The sequence below is a fragment of the Ictalurus punctatus genome, chromosome 23 (genome assembly GCF_001660625.3).
Source record: "Ictalurus punctatus breed USDA103 chromosome 23, Coco_2.0, whole genome shotgun sequence".
Lineage (NCBI taxonomy): Eukaryota > Metazoa > Chordata > Actinopteri > Siluriformes > Ictaluridae > Ictalurus > Ictalurus punctatus.
Window position 1 is genome coordinate 16,357,157 of NC_030438.2, and position 16,747 is coordinate 16,373,903.

Sequence of the window (16,747 nt, forward strand, 5' to 3'; positions counted from 1 at the left end):
GAACTGACCCATTAATTGCACTTAGATTTGTTGTCTGTTTTCTCACTCTCACTATTGAGGATGTAGTAGATATTTAGAAGTAAGTACTCAACTAGCTAAAAGAAGTTTTAAGTCAGTTCATATTACGTCGATAACTAGTTACCAGTTACATTAATACTTCTTTGTTTGGTTGAACAATAATTTGTTTTTTTGCACTTTCATTGTAAAAATACTTTTTTTTTTTTCCTGAAAATGTATCATAGACTTTTTGTATTGTCATTAAAGATTCAGTGTTGATTAAAAAAAACAAACAAACAATAAAACAACTTTTAAATGTAAACAGCATACTCAATGATATTTTTTGTATGTTAACTAGCTGTAACTAGCTAGTTTAGGGTCCGAATTTTTTTTTTGTGGCTAGGGTCCAAATTAGAATATTGTTAAGATATAAAGAAGTTTAATAACATATATAATATATCTGATATACCATAATATATCTGAGCATGCAGCTGTCACATAGTCAGCAAACTTCACATGGCTGCTCAGGTTATAAAGTACTTTGATTGTGACGCTAAAGTCGTAACTAACCAGAGAGTAGATGAGTCAGACCTTTGCCTTGTTTGTACAGAGCTACATATTAGACTAGGAGAGCAAACCAGTGAAACATACGCTGTAAAAATGAAACACATGAGAGGATAACGCTGTTTCTCCACTTTATTATGTTTGGATTCAGATTAGTGCAGATGAAGTTGCACTCAACAACAAAAACAAACAAACAGCTAGACTCCCAAACGATCATCCACACCCAAAAACTGAGAAACTCTAGCTGCTTTGTCTGAGATGCGAATTCACAACACATGACAATAATATTTCAATTATTATTCCAAAGACAAAGTTTAACAAAGGTAACTGTATATACAACAGGTCACATGTAGAAGGTTGCTGAACACTGATACAACAAAACACAAAGTTACAGGTGAATCAAATACGTACAGTAAATGAGTCAATCAGTCATGTTTTATTTTCCCACTTCACATGTAGACGCTCTTATTGACAACATAAAAATTAAATCGATTAGAAATGCTTCTTCAATGATGCGTAAAACAGTACTTCAGCTAGAAAAAAAAGAGCTTTACAAAATTATGACTGCTGTACATCATGCAATAAATTTAGTGTTTGACATTCGTCTTTAGTTTTGCACTGCAGCTATGAGGTATACAGTAAGTAAGGGAAGATTACAGCGACTGGTAGAACATTTTTTTTAGGGGACTTCTAAAACACTGACTTCTTGATAAGTTAATCATGTTTCTAGTCAGAGAGCTAACAATTTTAAACAATAACTCTTGATAATGGCTGGATCTTTGCAAGTCTTTAGTGAAAAATCAACAGACATGTGACTACAATCAGGATTCCTAAGCATTTCTAAGCATAACCTCTCGGACATTCTCAACAAACTTACTTATGACAATCGTATGAGATAATATGGGTAATTTGTAATGCCACAGACATGTATCTCCAAATGACACAGTAAACTTTCAAATAATGTGTACAATTTATGTATTAACTATTAACTATCCAACATATTGTCTAATTAGTATGTCGTCACTACAACATCGTCTCTTTTTATTGTATGCTCATTCCATTCTCATACACGAAATGCTCTCACCTTCCCCTGGTGAGCTTTGGCCATTGTTTCGCCAGGAAACAAGGCCAATTTACAGTCAGTGACTGTAAAGCAGGAAATAAATAAACAGCTAAAAAGACATTCTCATAATAGCTTCCTAGTTAGGTAGATAACTTATGTTGGCTAGATGGTTGGCTGCTACCTGAGTTACACTAATTGGCTGAAAGTATGTGAACACCAGACAATCACACCCATATGTGGGCCTTCCCAAACTATTGCCACAAAGCATACAATTGTCTAGAATGCCTTTGTATGCTGTAGCACTAAGATCTCCTTTCACTGGAGCTAAGGTGCCCCAAACCTTTTTCCAGCAAAACAGTGCTGCTGTGCACAAAATGAAGACATGGTTTGCCAAGGTTGGAAGTGGAAGAACTCGAGTGGCCTGCACTGAGCCTTGACCTCAACCTCACACTGAACTCCTACAGGATGAATTGGAATGCCGACTATGTACAAAGCTTAATTGCCCCACATCTGTGCTTGTCCTCACTAAATCACATATGGGCATGATGGCTAGGTGTCCCCATACATTTGGTCATATAGTGCATTTCAGTCAAACTGCAAAACTTAAACAAAGTATTTGGTGCAAAAAAAAGTAAACCAGTTTCAATTGTTCCATTACATTCCACACAAGTGTTACTTCACCACACAGCTAAGTGTTACTAAAGTTTAACACACCTGCTTCAACTTTAGCTAATGAACAGTTGGCTAATGAACTGGAGCTGAGATGTGCGGTACAAGTGCTGGAGCATCTTAAACACCAAATGGTGTGATGCTGTAATGCTACAGACTTAGCTGTGAGTGCCACTACAAAGGCCACGAGACATATGGGTAATGCTCTCTGCTCATTAGCAAGCACTCGAGAGCTGTTTCAGTCTCCTTCGTCCTTCTTGAAGTCCGATCCGTATCTAACATCTGCTACTCGTATCAGACCAAAAGCCTGGTTATGCATTTTAAATATAATGTGAGCGGTTTTCATTCTTCATTAACAGCATGATTGTGGATGGCTAAATAATTCTCTTTAAGACAGCACTAAGAGCCAGAGCCAATGCTTAAGAAAAAAGATACTATCCTTGGACGTGTACCATCCATCCACCTAAAAAGATTGCTTCAAGTTCTGATGGTGATTCATCTACATCCTCTTCTGGTTCAGCCAATTCATTCAGCTTATTGTGATTCACGATGCAGGTCGTGTCATTTGGTTGGAGATCTGGTAGGATTCCTGGTACCCAGTTCTCTCTGTAGTTTGATGTAGAGTCAGATAACAGGACTTTGGAAATAGTTTCACTAGAGGGTAACTCTGAGCAGATCTGAGGGACCCTGTTTGGTAGGTAGTTGTTCCTGTGATCAGAACTTAGTTCATTGTCTGTCCAGTCTGAGTCACCCATGGAGACAAGATCTGTCAGCAAAAGAGTCCTCTCTTTAACTGTTGTTGACCTTGGGACAAGAGGCATGATCTCTGAGCTGTGGTTTACATTTGAATCCACAGGATGAAATGCTATGGAGAACTGTAATTTCCCGTTGGCACCACGTGACACTGGCAGCACCAAAAGCTCACTGGTGGAGTCTGGCTCTATCATGCCCAGGTCTTCTTCTGGTTCTGCGTTAGGTAAGATCTGGAATAGATCATCATCTGTGCAAGAGGACAGTCCAGGGCTGATGGACCCTCCTAACCCACTGTCGTTAGCACAACTGGTCAACTCTTCTCGATTCGGGGGTTCCATCCCAACCACCACCATGCTATAACTGGTGCAGGATTCAGCACTCTGGTTACTAGCTGGCACTGCTTGGTCATTAGTGTAAGAATGACAGTGCCAGTCTTTTTCCTGGTAGTCCTGGGGGGCGTAACCTTCAATGTTCACAGTTCTTGTCTCCTTCAGGACTTTAGGTAAGGTTAGTTCAGATTTGCTGGTATTCCATGGAGATTCAGCGTATACCTTCACAGCGTTTATTTCCACTTTAGGATCTGGGTTGAAATTTGGAGTGGGTTGCATCAACATGTTCTGCTACATAGAAGAAGAGAAAAGAGGTATAAATTTGCTGTTTAGTCCAATATAACAACCAAAATTTAATACTAGACAACTGTTGTATTGTTTCCACAACATCTCTTGATTATAGTATACAATATAGTATAGTATAATACACAACCCCAATTCCAAAAAACTTGGGACGCAGTGTAAAATGTAGATAAAAGCAGAATAGAAAGATTTGCAGATCTCATAAACCCATAAGTTATTCACAATAGAACATGGAAAACATATCAAATGTTTGAACTGAGTAAATGTACCATTTTAAGAAAAAAAAAAAGGTCATTTTGAATTTGATGGACGCAACACGTCTAAAAAAAAGTTGGGACGGGGCAACTAAAGGCTGGAAAAGTAAGTTTGACCTCACACCTCCATTTTTAAATAGCCAATAGCGTTTAGCTTACTGCACGGCCTGGGCTAAGCCGTACTTGACAGTTAGTACCATGGACGCGAGCCCTAGCAATAACGATGCATTAGATTCACTTGTGGAGGTTTTGTCTCCACCTTCTTCACCTATTCCAGCCATTTCCTTCTTAACCAACTTACAGTTGGAAAATGTGCGACTTCGGCAAATTGATTTTTACAATGTTAGGGGCAGGACACCAGACTCTAGAGAGCATTTTATTGGACAGAAGATCTGATGAGAAGCTGAAGTGCAGAATGATGTCATTAAAATTGCTTGGAGCACACTAGCTTATAGATAACATTAAGGCTAACATATTCATACTAAAAGCCACAAAACTTCAATTTTGATTTCATGGGGACTTTAAGTTTTGGCCAAGTTCTTGTATATAAGGTGGCGGCCTAGATGCTATTAAAAGACACTATCTTGAATGTGGAGGTGTGAGGTCATCTTAATAATCCCAGAAAATCAATTTAAGCACCTGCGTAAGATGACTCTGAATACAAGAAACTTTGTCTATGTAAATACTGATGTGTCTTTTGACTTAAATCTGCAATTCTGAATACGACCCATAGTCAGTGTAGCTCACAGGAAACCTGAAAACCTTTTTTAAAAAAAGCATAAATAACCCAAACTACTTTTTACTATATTGACTTGTGATGTGAACAGCTTTGGTAAGAATTTCTCCCATGCCTCTCACCCTTGATTACACTACTGTGAGTCTGAGTGTGGATGTTTTAAACTTTTATTGACTGAACTCAACTGTTCTTGGACATTCCATGCTTTCCATTCTTTTCTCACTGCAGGAAGTAAGTCAGATTTTATATATTTATTTATTTATTTTGTTGTTGTGCTAATAGCACATGCAGGACACATGCAGTGTATAGAGATTTGATTGGGGGGGGGGGTATCACTGAACTATCGCTTTAATAGTGTAAAGTGAAAATAATAATAAAAAAAAACTAGAAGAGAATCGAATCAATAAAAAAGCATCCACCATTCATGACATCGCAGATCACAAAAATTGGCTGCAGGCCAAAACTACATGTAACAAAGGTGTGTGTGTGTTTGTGTGAGCAAAGCACATTCCTCTGTAACCTCTCCCTACACACACACACACACACACACACACACACACACACACACACACACACATATACATAATCTTACAGCTTGTCACTGCCAGGAACATTGTGGTAGAGCTTGTTCTAGGTATACTTATCAATGGAATTTTACTAGTACAATTTCCTGAAAGAGAGTGCCTTACCAGCGCCTTGGGCAGGTTCCCCTTCCTTTTGACGTGCTGCTGGCACAAAATCACCGACATGGTGATCAGGAGGAAAAAGGCCACTAACACAGACACGACGATTACAGGAATCCAAGGCTTGTCTGCAGCTGGAGAGAATTTATTATTATTATTATTATTATTATTATTATTATTATTATTAAAAATTTTTTTTTTTACATTTTTTTTTTTTTTTTTTTAAGAAAAGTTCAGATTTTTAGACAAGCACAAAAGTGATATGATATGAAAGCTTAATCTTCGGTAAGCATGAGATGGTTTATGAATTCCTGATAACTTTCTAGATAAACAAAAAGTACAGCATGTGAAATTTTTCTTTTCTTTTCCCAGCTGGTGAGCTTACAGTGCAGCATTGAGTATCTGAACACCTTGTATATGATTCTTTATACAACATATAGCCCTTGAATTAAAGCTGAGTTTTTGTACGTCATCACCTATACGTGAGTAATGTGAATAATATAAAGGTGTGATATGAGGGCAGTTCTAATCTTACTGGTTTCTGAGGTGTTCACATGAAACCTTTCCATAGTGAACAGAAAATAAACAACCACTCCTGTTCTCACCTGGCAAAGCCACACAGAAGGTGGTGTTTTCACTCTGCCGTTTTACACCGGGATGAGTTAACTCATACAATGCGACGCCACAATACTGCGTGTTCTTGTCTAAATGACTCAGTGTAATCATGCCAGATGTGTTCTGAAACACCTGTAAAAGAGAGAGGTGATAATTGATAATAAAATATGTTCAACTTCATGTATTTAAGACAATAGTTCAGTCAGAAATGTTAATTTGTTTTACAAGAATTAGCAAAGCATAAGACTTAGCAGTACCATGGCTAGCAATGATAGCAATGCTCTCTAAATGTATACACTAATATATTTACTCTTTAAGATAAAGTAAGGGAATAATCATAGTTACACGCTATTTAAAGTCAGAGGATGCACTACTGAAGCAAGCACTTATGAGAACACGTTTTACTTAAGTTCATAACATACCATGACGTCTAGTTACTAATGCATCTGTATATACTATATGTTGGCTTCAACAGTGACTTGGTTTTTTATACAAATGAGTAGCTTTAATTGTTTACCCAAACTTCATTATATATAAAGAAAAACAATAACCTAGCAAGCTGTCATGTCTAGCTAAGATTATCAGAGAATACCATAGCTTACTTGGGTAACTTAGGTAATAATTTTGAATAATAATATTCAGCAATGCTAGACCAAACATTTAATATTTTACCATTCAATTAAAATAAAACTCAAATAAATATCTTGTCTTAATATCGTTATTTCGACTTAACATCTATAGACGTCAAAGATGTCTATGTCTATCTATTATGGCATTATTACGTTACATAAATGTAATATGTATTTATTTCGACTTAATACCTCATTATTTCAAGTTATCTCATTGTTTTTGACATATTATCTCATTATTTAACACCTCAGAATCTATCGAGGAGACTGATTTATTGAATATTAGGTTATAATTCTTATTCTATATGTTGTTTCTCAGACAGTATTTTTAACAACATAATATCTTGAAAAAATGAGTTGTTAAGTTGAAATAACGTGTTACGTCAAAATGATGACACAGCGCTTCAACATATGTTTCACAGCTGTCAACACTTAAATAGTCTGAATTGTTTGGGAATACTGTTTACAGTACATTATGCCAATGTGGAAAGGAAGAAACAGTATGGCAGGTAATTGGCCTGAAGTCAATGTTTATAGAATGATGTCCTCAGCTACAGTATTTAATATGTACAGTATATCTATGGTTCCCTACAGTACTGTACTACAAAGGTGTTCTTCTCACCAAGACTAAAAATGAAATATACAAAGCTACGTATATTCACTACATTCTATTATGCTAACACGCAACTAGACATTACCTTTCCAGCTTCAGACTCTGGGCGTGTGAGAGTGACAATATAGTTAACAGGCGATTCCCCAGAATACTGGCACCTTTCCCAACAGCTGATCTCCCTAATTGTGTGCTTCTGAGGCCCCATGGGAGTGGTGAGTATTATGGTGAAGGAGGACCCAGCCGTTATCCCGGACAGCCTTGGAGCTTCCAGAGAAGCTGACAAGAAAGAGAAAGAGAAAGAACGGAAAAGTAATTAGTGTCATGAGATCCCATAATCTACAGAGATAATCTACAGAGAGTTCCTCCCTGTTTTATATACAACCCTTTAAGTAATACAAAATCTTAACGCACAGATCATATAAAATCCACAAAATTCCACAGTGAACATATAATTTATTTTTTTTATCTCAAGGATCTTACTTTGTTCTGAGGGAATGAAGTTCCTGAATTCACCGATGCATAACTCATCAACCATGACCTTGACGTAATATTTCAAACGAATGTTCATCATCGCAGAGCTGAGATCGCAGGAACGTTCAGCGATATTGTGGCATCCAGTCATCAGCTTGAGTTGCTCCCCATATCTATAAGGAACAGTATCATTACATCAGTGATGACAGTGATATTTTTACCAGGTTCTCATGAACATGTGTCTCTGATTTTAAATATGGAAATACGGGCATGTCATTGAGTCCATATGTTGGACTGCTTGGCTGATGTAGTTGCCTGACTATGACCAGTGACTAAATTTACTGTCTTAAAGGCCCAAATATTTGGGTATATGGGTGATTTTGTATATATAGAGATTTTCACATGTCTAGTTACAGTTAATATATTAGACTGACCACAATACGGCTATTAACAGTTGGTACCCACATCAGTCTCTCATTTTTTTCCTCATTGGCAGCAAACTTAAAATGTCCAGCTTTACCTCTGACTATTACAGACTCCGTCCAAAAACATCTCCCAACAGAAAATGTCAGCATATTAACAAATATAAATTTTGTAATCGATTTACGTGAAGTGTCTGCCATACATCTCGCTGTTACTTAGCTGTTATTACAACAGCAATAATGTGGAAAATAAATCGAAACCTTCTGACCAACTAGAATAGAGAACTCCACAGCACTGTGTTATACGTTTTCAAAATCTTCACTGCTAAGACCTAGCTGGTAACTCTTGAGAAACAGACCATTTCTGTAGATTGTATAACTGTGTCTTTGGTTAAACCAAAAAGATGAAAGATACCTGAAACCTGAAAGATAACGTGGGAATGCACTACACGTCTGCATATCACTATATCGGTGTTAGATATCAAAAATATATCCTTACACACTGAATTTTTCCTGTGTTGTGTGGATAAAGAGCTTTGTAGATTAAGTTACACTCTAAACAGATCACTTGTTGTGGAAGAAAAAGGAAAGACCAAATTGCAAAAGCCCCAAAGGTCCCAAACTGCATCATGGAACCACTGACCTGACTGTAGTGATTGTTCTTAGTTGCTTGTGAAAGGCTGATTATTATTTAATGAGGTCAGTCAGGTGGTTATAACACAAGGAAACTGAAATCTGAGAAGGAATAACAAGCCATTAGCGTCTGATAAATGAGGCAACGAGACCGTGGTGTACGGAACGCTAAGCACGTGTCGCTCCACATTAATGTTGGATTAGGCACCGAATCTTCTGTATAGAAGATATAAGAAAAGCCTTTGTTGGGGAAGTTCCTCAGCCCCCTGAACCCCATCAAAACTCAAACCACACTGCCAGTAAAAGTTCTCAGAGAGCACCAGAACAATGGAAGACTGCACGCCATTGGAATTCTAACTGCAGACTGTTTTTTCACTCCAGTCAATTCTTTGGGTTTTAAAGCAAACCTTCTTCAGCATTATTTTAATTGCCAAATAAAGCTCTTTGGAAAGTATTTCCTTGAATAGGAAGAAAATGATGGAAGGATACGACAAAAGCCCATGCGACTTCTTTCACAAGCTGCACTTTCCCTCCAAAAAAATCAAACGCAAGACCACGGAAAGCCGAACAAAGGCGAATCACTTAAGTGCACAATTAAAGTGACTACCTTCATTGACAAACTGAAGGATTTTGGTTGAAATTTTCTCGGCTAGTTTTCCGACTGTGACACAAGAAATAATTAAGCAAGGACATGTGAATGTAGGCAGTTACGTGGAGATTTCTAAGCTAGGTGGATGTCTCCAGATAAAAGAAGCCAAAGTACAAGCTGGGAGGGAAATGTACTCAAAGAGAGGGTCATGAAGTCATGAAGTCATGAGTCATGATCACAGATGGAAAAGATTGGATAGATGGATTTACAATCCAGAATAGCAACAGTCTCTAAGGTAGCAGGAGGTAAACACTTGATCAGTCACTACACTACAAATTACTGCAATACACCTGAATGGTGACTCAACATTTAGTTATGGAAGCACCAAACCCATCCATGAAGATTAGTCAAAGAATATTCAGATGCTAGGAATGGTTAGCCGATTTTTAGCATTGTTTTGCAAGAGCACACCCTCAACTTAAAAGCCTGGCTTCTTGCTCTGCAAGACAGTCCCCATTGAAGTTTGGGAGAATGACCATGTCTCAAGCGCCACCTTCTTCATAATAACTTTATGTAAACGCCAATCTTACTTCACTAGTCATGAAGTTTCCGTATGTGGTATTTTCCCATCTCCTCCCATCTCCATTCAACAAGTCCTTCCCAAGACTCGTTAATCTGTGGCCTGGCATGAAGCTTGACTGTGGAGCTGTACATCTCAGCATGGAGTTCTTGGCAGGTTCTGCTTTGTATTAGATAACCAGACCCGCTACTAAAGACCCTTGGGTAGAAGTTGTTGGGATAAGCAACTAACATGCTTTGTTTTGTCTCGATGCTTCACATTCTCGCTTTTGACTAGCGCAAATGAGACAGCTTGCTTTTGTCTGACGTTAATTATCAGACATTTTGTTCTTAGCAGATACTAGATAAATGCAGTGACTTTTGTACTATTAGAATTTTGGGATATTTAAAGGTTTTCAGATTCAAAAAGGTTGTTATGGTGGAAACTCTCTGATAGGAAGACACACTGTTGCAGAGTTTAATGTGGAACCTTCAATGGTTTCCCCAGAGGGGCACGCCGAATAGCTTCAGAAGTTTCTAGACTGAACCTTTTTAGAAGTATTTTTTGCAGACGTTGACTGTCATGTATTTTGGAATGATTAGTGTTTTCTCCTATTTTTGGCTAGATAGGGAGGATCAGGTTAGATATGATATTTTACTTAGTTTTCTTGTCCTTCTATTCATATATTTTATTGTTCGTGTACCAACATTTTTCTGTTTACAATTCTTGTTCTCATTAATGCAAGGTGTGTAATGTTTTAAAAGGATTTTTGTAATAAATAAATAAATAAATAAATAAATAAAACTGGTAGTAAGAGGTTGTAAATCTGGTTGTATTTTAGAAGCATATTCATATAGGAAGCATCTCACGGCATTATATCTAGAAACTAAGAAAAAATATATATCTCTATCCAATAATTGATATTACAGCGATTAGACTGTAATAGAGTGATAGAGCAGGAGACAAGGGGTAGTTCAAAGCCTGGAGAGATTTCCTTATCATACCTAATACATTAATTATGGTGAGGTTTTCTGTAAGGAGACACTTAGATAACATTTATGGAAGGAGTCTCCAGTGTCAATCCTTTATAAAAGTTAGAGGAACGGCCAGGAGAGTAGAAGGATGGAGGTGGGGTTTTTTTTGCTTTTTTTTCGGTCTCTCTATAACAAGCTGACGTTTTAACTTCAAGCGAGGGAAAAGAGAGGCTGGTGAAGGAATGATTGTTTATAGCTGTATAACATAAGTGATAACAGGAAGTAACGTTCCACAACATTAAATGTAACTGTAAAGAGTTAATACATTTTAATTGCTGGGGTCTAAATGGACCAAAACAATCATAATTGATTATTGTCCTATAACAGCATGCCCCCTTACTTATTTAACTGCCATTCGGTTCCCTTCTGTTTGGTCTGTGGGACTAATAGCCCTTAAACTGTAGTACTACAGTGTTGGAAAACAGTAATTATGAAGCCCTTAATAAGTTTAAAAAGTATGAAAGAGAAAAAATAAACAGCGCAACCATTCTCCAGGATTTTAGACAGATGGTCGAGGGTCACATTACACTCACACTTGATATTTGACGCTATAGCGAACTTTTCGGCCTGGCATTTTCACTTCGTCCCAATGGAGCCTGCTGTGAAAATTGCGGGACTCGAAATACACCTTCGTCATACTGCAGTTGTTGCACCAGGAGCCTATAGACAAAAAAAAAAAGAAAGAAAAAAAGAAGAAGAAAAAAGACAATTAGGTTCAATTTGGAAAATATATAGAGACCGCACAGAATCTAAAAAAACTGCAAGCACATAAATCTGGAATGTAGTTCATTAAAAATCTAATTGTAGATGAACTATATAATAAGTGTAGAGTTTAAACAGTGGTTATGAGTTCATTAAATAGAAAAAACAGCAGGGTAGAATTAACACTTGCAATGTTATAGTCGTCATCAGAGCTTTGTGTGGATAGAAAATCACACACACACACACACACACACACACACACACACACACACACACACACACACACACACACACACACACACACACACAGAGCCTCAATCTCAGGCTTAGCTTTGCCATTCAGTGGTATAGCAGGTGATGTAGTGAAAAGGCCAGCGCTAATCCTTTTCGTCAGGCCGCAGTCGTTCCATTTTTAATCCTCACTTGCTGTAACTAGGTCACACACATCTGTTCTTCATGACAAAAAAACAAAACAAACGTACTTGAGCATTGTCTGGGAAAACTGAGGAGTTTTCAAAAGGCCGAGCTAATAGATCCTCTGGGCATTTATTACAGTCTGTCAGACTTATATTTCGATCAATTTGCTTTAAGTGTCAAGAAACAAAATGTCATAATTGTCACTTTAAGAAATTATCGACGTAGTTCTCATTAATCATAAGCAGTGCTTCATTATCTCCGACTCACCGTTACATTAACACACATATCCTACATGCATGAAGGTTGAAAAGGCATACGATGACTGAGATATGCCCAGTATTACAAAGTTCCCACACCACAAAACAAAATGAACAAATGATCAAAACAAGTAGAACAAGTAGACGCCTCTGCCATCAAATCTAGACTTGCTTGTTCCTAATTTGAATGCCTCAAATACCCTTAAAACACACCATGACCATGTCTGGATCAACGCCAGGATGTAAGCCGTTCAACACTTGCTAGCAAGAAAATGGGCCTTGTGTTCCTGAACATAAAGGTTGAAGTACCAGCTTTGTGTGACAAACAGGAAACTATTTAAGAAAATCTATTTCAGACATCTGACCTTGCTGTGACCTTGACCCAGGTTGAATCAATTCCAAAATCTAATCAGTTCATCTGCTGACTACAGTGATAATTCCAGATAAATCCTGCAATCATCAATCAAGTGTTATTGAGATATCATGCTGACAGGAATCTCAGACGGACAGACAACCCCGAAGACGACACGAACGCAAATCATTATTACCGCACTACAAAACAAAATCATCACGGCCTCAACACAACATAAATGTGATCACACCACAAAATGAAATCCAAAAACACAAAACAATGTGGGCAACACATAAGAAAATACACACTGCAAAATATTCACCACACAAAACCCACAAATTACCACAATGTAAGACAAAATTACCACACAAATAAACAACAAACAAAAAACCCAGCATGAACAAAATGAAGAAAACAAACAAACCTGAACACCACAAAAAACAACATGTGAAAACACAAAACTAAATTACCCCACTACACACACACACACACACACACACACACACACAAAACAACATGTGAAAACACAAAACTAAATTACCCCACTACACACACACACACACACACACACACACACACACACACACACACAAACACACAAAACAACATGTGAAAACACAAAACTAAATTACCCCACTACACACACACACACACACACACACACACACACACACACACACACACACACACACACACACACACAAAACAACATCTGAAAACACAAAACTAATTTACCCCACTACACACACACACACACACACACACACACACACACACACACACACACACACAAAACAACATCTGAAAACACAAAACTAAATTACCCCACTACACACACACACACACACACACACACACACACACACACACACAAAACAACATGTGAAAACACAAAACTAAATTACCCCACTACACACACACACACACACACACACACACACACACACACACACACACACAAAACAACATGTGAAAACACAAAACTAAATTACCCCACTACACACACACACACACACACACACACACACACACACACACACACACAAAACAACATGTGAAAACACAAAACTAAATTACCCCACTACACACACACACACACACACACACACACACACACACACACACACACACACACACACACACACACACACAAAACAACATCTGAAGACACAAAACTAAATCACTCCACCACACACACACACACACACACACACACACACACACACAAAACAACATGTGAAAACACAAAACTAAATTACCCCACTACACACACACACACACACACACACACACACAAAACAACATGTGAAAACACAAAACTAAATTACCCCACTACACACACACACACACACACACACACACACACACACACACACACAAAACAACATGTGAAAACACAAAACTAAATTACCCCACTACACACACACACACACACACACACACACACACACACACACACACACACACACAAAACAACATCTGAAAACACAAAACTAAATTACCCCACTACACACACACACACACACACACACACACACACACACACACACACACACAAAACAACATCTGAAAACACAAAACTAAATTACCCCACTACACACACACACACACACACACACACACACACACACACACACACACACACACACAAAACATGTGAAAACACAAAACTAAATTACCCCACTACACACACACATGCAAAACAAAATCTGAAAACACAAAAGAAAATCAAAATTAAATTACCACACACACGCGCGCGCATGCACACACCCCCCCCCCCACACGCAACAAAAATTTCCACACCATAAGAGAAATAACCACACAAACACAACAAAACAAAACGATATCAACACAAAACAACATATTTCCTCAGACCAAGAGAAGAGAGTTTCTACAGCTGTAAAGAAAACCCACAAACACCTGATGTACTTATCTTAAAACCATTGCTTGAGTGAGGAGTTAGAAACATGCAGACCGCAGAGCTTAAAATGTGTACTTTACTGAATAAACACATACACAAAATTCTTCTATGGACTTTCAGGATATTTATAACGTGTGTTATGTCTATATAATATCAATTCGACTTTATTCACACAATCGGATTAATTACAGCAGCGCTGGCGTTCCGCGTGCTTCAGTGGGCTTTAAACACTACAGCGTGACGCGCATTTAAACACACTGTAGAAAGTGAAACTTTATTGGATATTATACAGCAGTATCACGGTATTAATATTCCCACAGTATAATACAGACATTTGCATGTTATGTTTATTCAATAAAGCACAGAATTTAGGATGCTTTGTTTTTCCAACGCCTGAGTTGTGCACAGTGTGAATATAAAACCCTCCTCAAGTGCACAGCTGGATGTGCTGCAGTTCAGCAACATGACATGTTTTTAAGACAGTTGCATCAGTCGCCATTGTAAGTTTTGCTATGTCCCTGAATTTCACGGTGCTGTCATATTTTGTTTTGCATTTTGGTTATGTTGTAGCGTAACCTCTCGGCTACCTTACTTATATCCGTTCACACTGGTGAGCAAGAAAAGTGTAAAAGACGCTAATGAGGAATCTCACCATGCGAAATGGCGAGCTAACAGAAAGACAGCAAATGGGTACATGTTGATTGAATTTAAACTACGCATCACAATCATATATTGCTTAATTGAAATCCCTCCATCCATTTAATGTACTGCTTATCCTACACAGGGTCACAGGGGAGCCTGGAGTCTATCACAGGGAGCTCGGGGCACAAGGCAGGGGACAATTTGGAAATCAGCCTACAACACATGTCTTTGGACTGGGGAGGAAATCAGAGTACCTGGAGGAAACCCCTGAAGCATAGGAAGAACATGCAAACTCTGGGCACACAGTGTGGAGGCGGGATTTCAACCCCCAACCCTGGAGATGTGATGCAAACATGCTAAGCACTAAACCCCAACCCTCCAATCCCCCCATTTAATTGGGTGCGAAAAATTCTCAAAAGTAACGACGCAGCAGGAAGGGGACAAAGTACATCACATAAACTGGCGCCTGTTTCACCACGGAGGATTTTGGAGCAAAACTGCTGTACATCTAAAATAGAAAAATCACTGTAGCACCAAAGATTTATCAAATCGTTAATTTAGCAATTTTATTTAGAGCTAGCCAGAAAACTAGGATTGTTTAACCTTTATGAACTGAAGTAGCACTACTGATCACATGCCCTCCCTTATTTAAAAACTTTTTAAACATTAAAAATATATATATATTTTTTTTAAAGATGCAAAATGCTTTTAAAATACAATTTCAAAACATGTTGCGATATTTTATGTTATTTATTGTTGCTGAAATGTATTTGACCTATTTTGTATGATGTATAAAATGATCTTTAAAATTTTTATTTTGACAATTCCTTTTTAAGTGATCACAACAATCCAATAGTTTAAACATGAAAGATCTTCTCAAAGAGCAAGATCTCCAGGACAGAAACTCACCTGAACACCAGACAAGCAGGATAAGTGCTCTTAGAAGCCACATATCCAGATCCATGGCAGAATTCAAGAAAAAAAAAAAAGATGAGTGGTTTTGATTTCGCTCACGGGCCTCCGCAGATATTCAGAGAATTCTTTCATCAGAATTTGGACAAAAACACATCTTTTACTCTTCTCTTCCCCCCTGTGTCGTGTAGAGACATGAGCCGTGAGCCGTCTTCTTTCTCTGATCCAGGATAAAGAGGTGTCCTTAAGCAGGTGTGTGTGTGTGTGTATGTGTGTGTGTACAGTACGTGTGTTCATGTGCAGGTGAACTTTGGAGCTACCTTCCGTTTTTCTGCTGTCTTTCTCCTCCCACTGAGTCTTGTTCTTGTCTTTCAGGTTTTATTAGCAATATCGGGTAATAAACACACCTGGAATGTGTCTGCTTCTGGAAAGGAGTAAAAGAAAGTAAAAGAGCTCTTGAAGGAAGAGAGAGGCGGGGTCTGTTCGTGTGAACACCTTTGTTTAACACCTACTTATACATTTTAGGCAGCATTTACAAGGAAGTGCAGCTCTCTGTGCAGCGAACAAAATGTCCAGACATACAGTATATGAAGTATAATGGATTACAATACACAGTGGGGGTTGAGCG

General features: G+C 38.1%; 1 protein-coding gene across 1 annotated transcript; it reads right to left on the reverse strand.

Moving 5' to 3' along the window:
- Positions 1-678: 678 nt before the first annotated feature.
- Positions 679-16,523, reverse strand: ifnlr1 (interferon lambda receptor 1). The gene is made up of 7 exons (XM_017453514.3): positions 16,117-16,523; positions 11,450-11,576; positions 7,689-7,852; positions 7,294-7,484; positions 5,957-6,098; positions 5,358-5,485; positions 679-3,666 (listed from the first exon to the last, which is right to left on the reverse strand). Exons 1-7 carry the CDS (start codon positions 16,169-16,171, stop codon positions 2,728-2,730), a joined length of 1,746 nt encoding a protein of 581 aa, XP_017309003.1. The 5' UTR covers positions 16,172-16,523; the 3' UTR covers positions 679-2,727.
- Between the last annotated feature and the right edge of the window lie 224 nt (positions 16,524-16,747).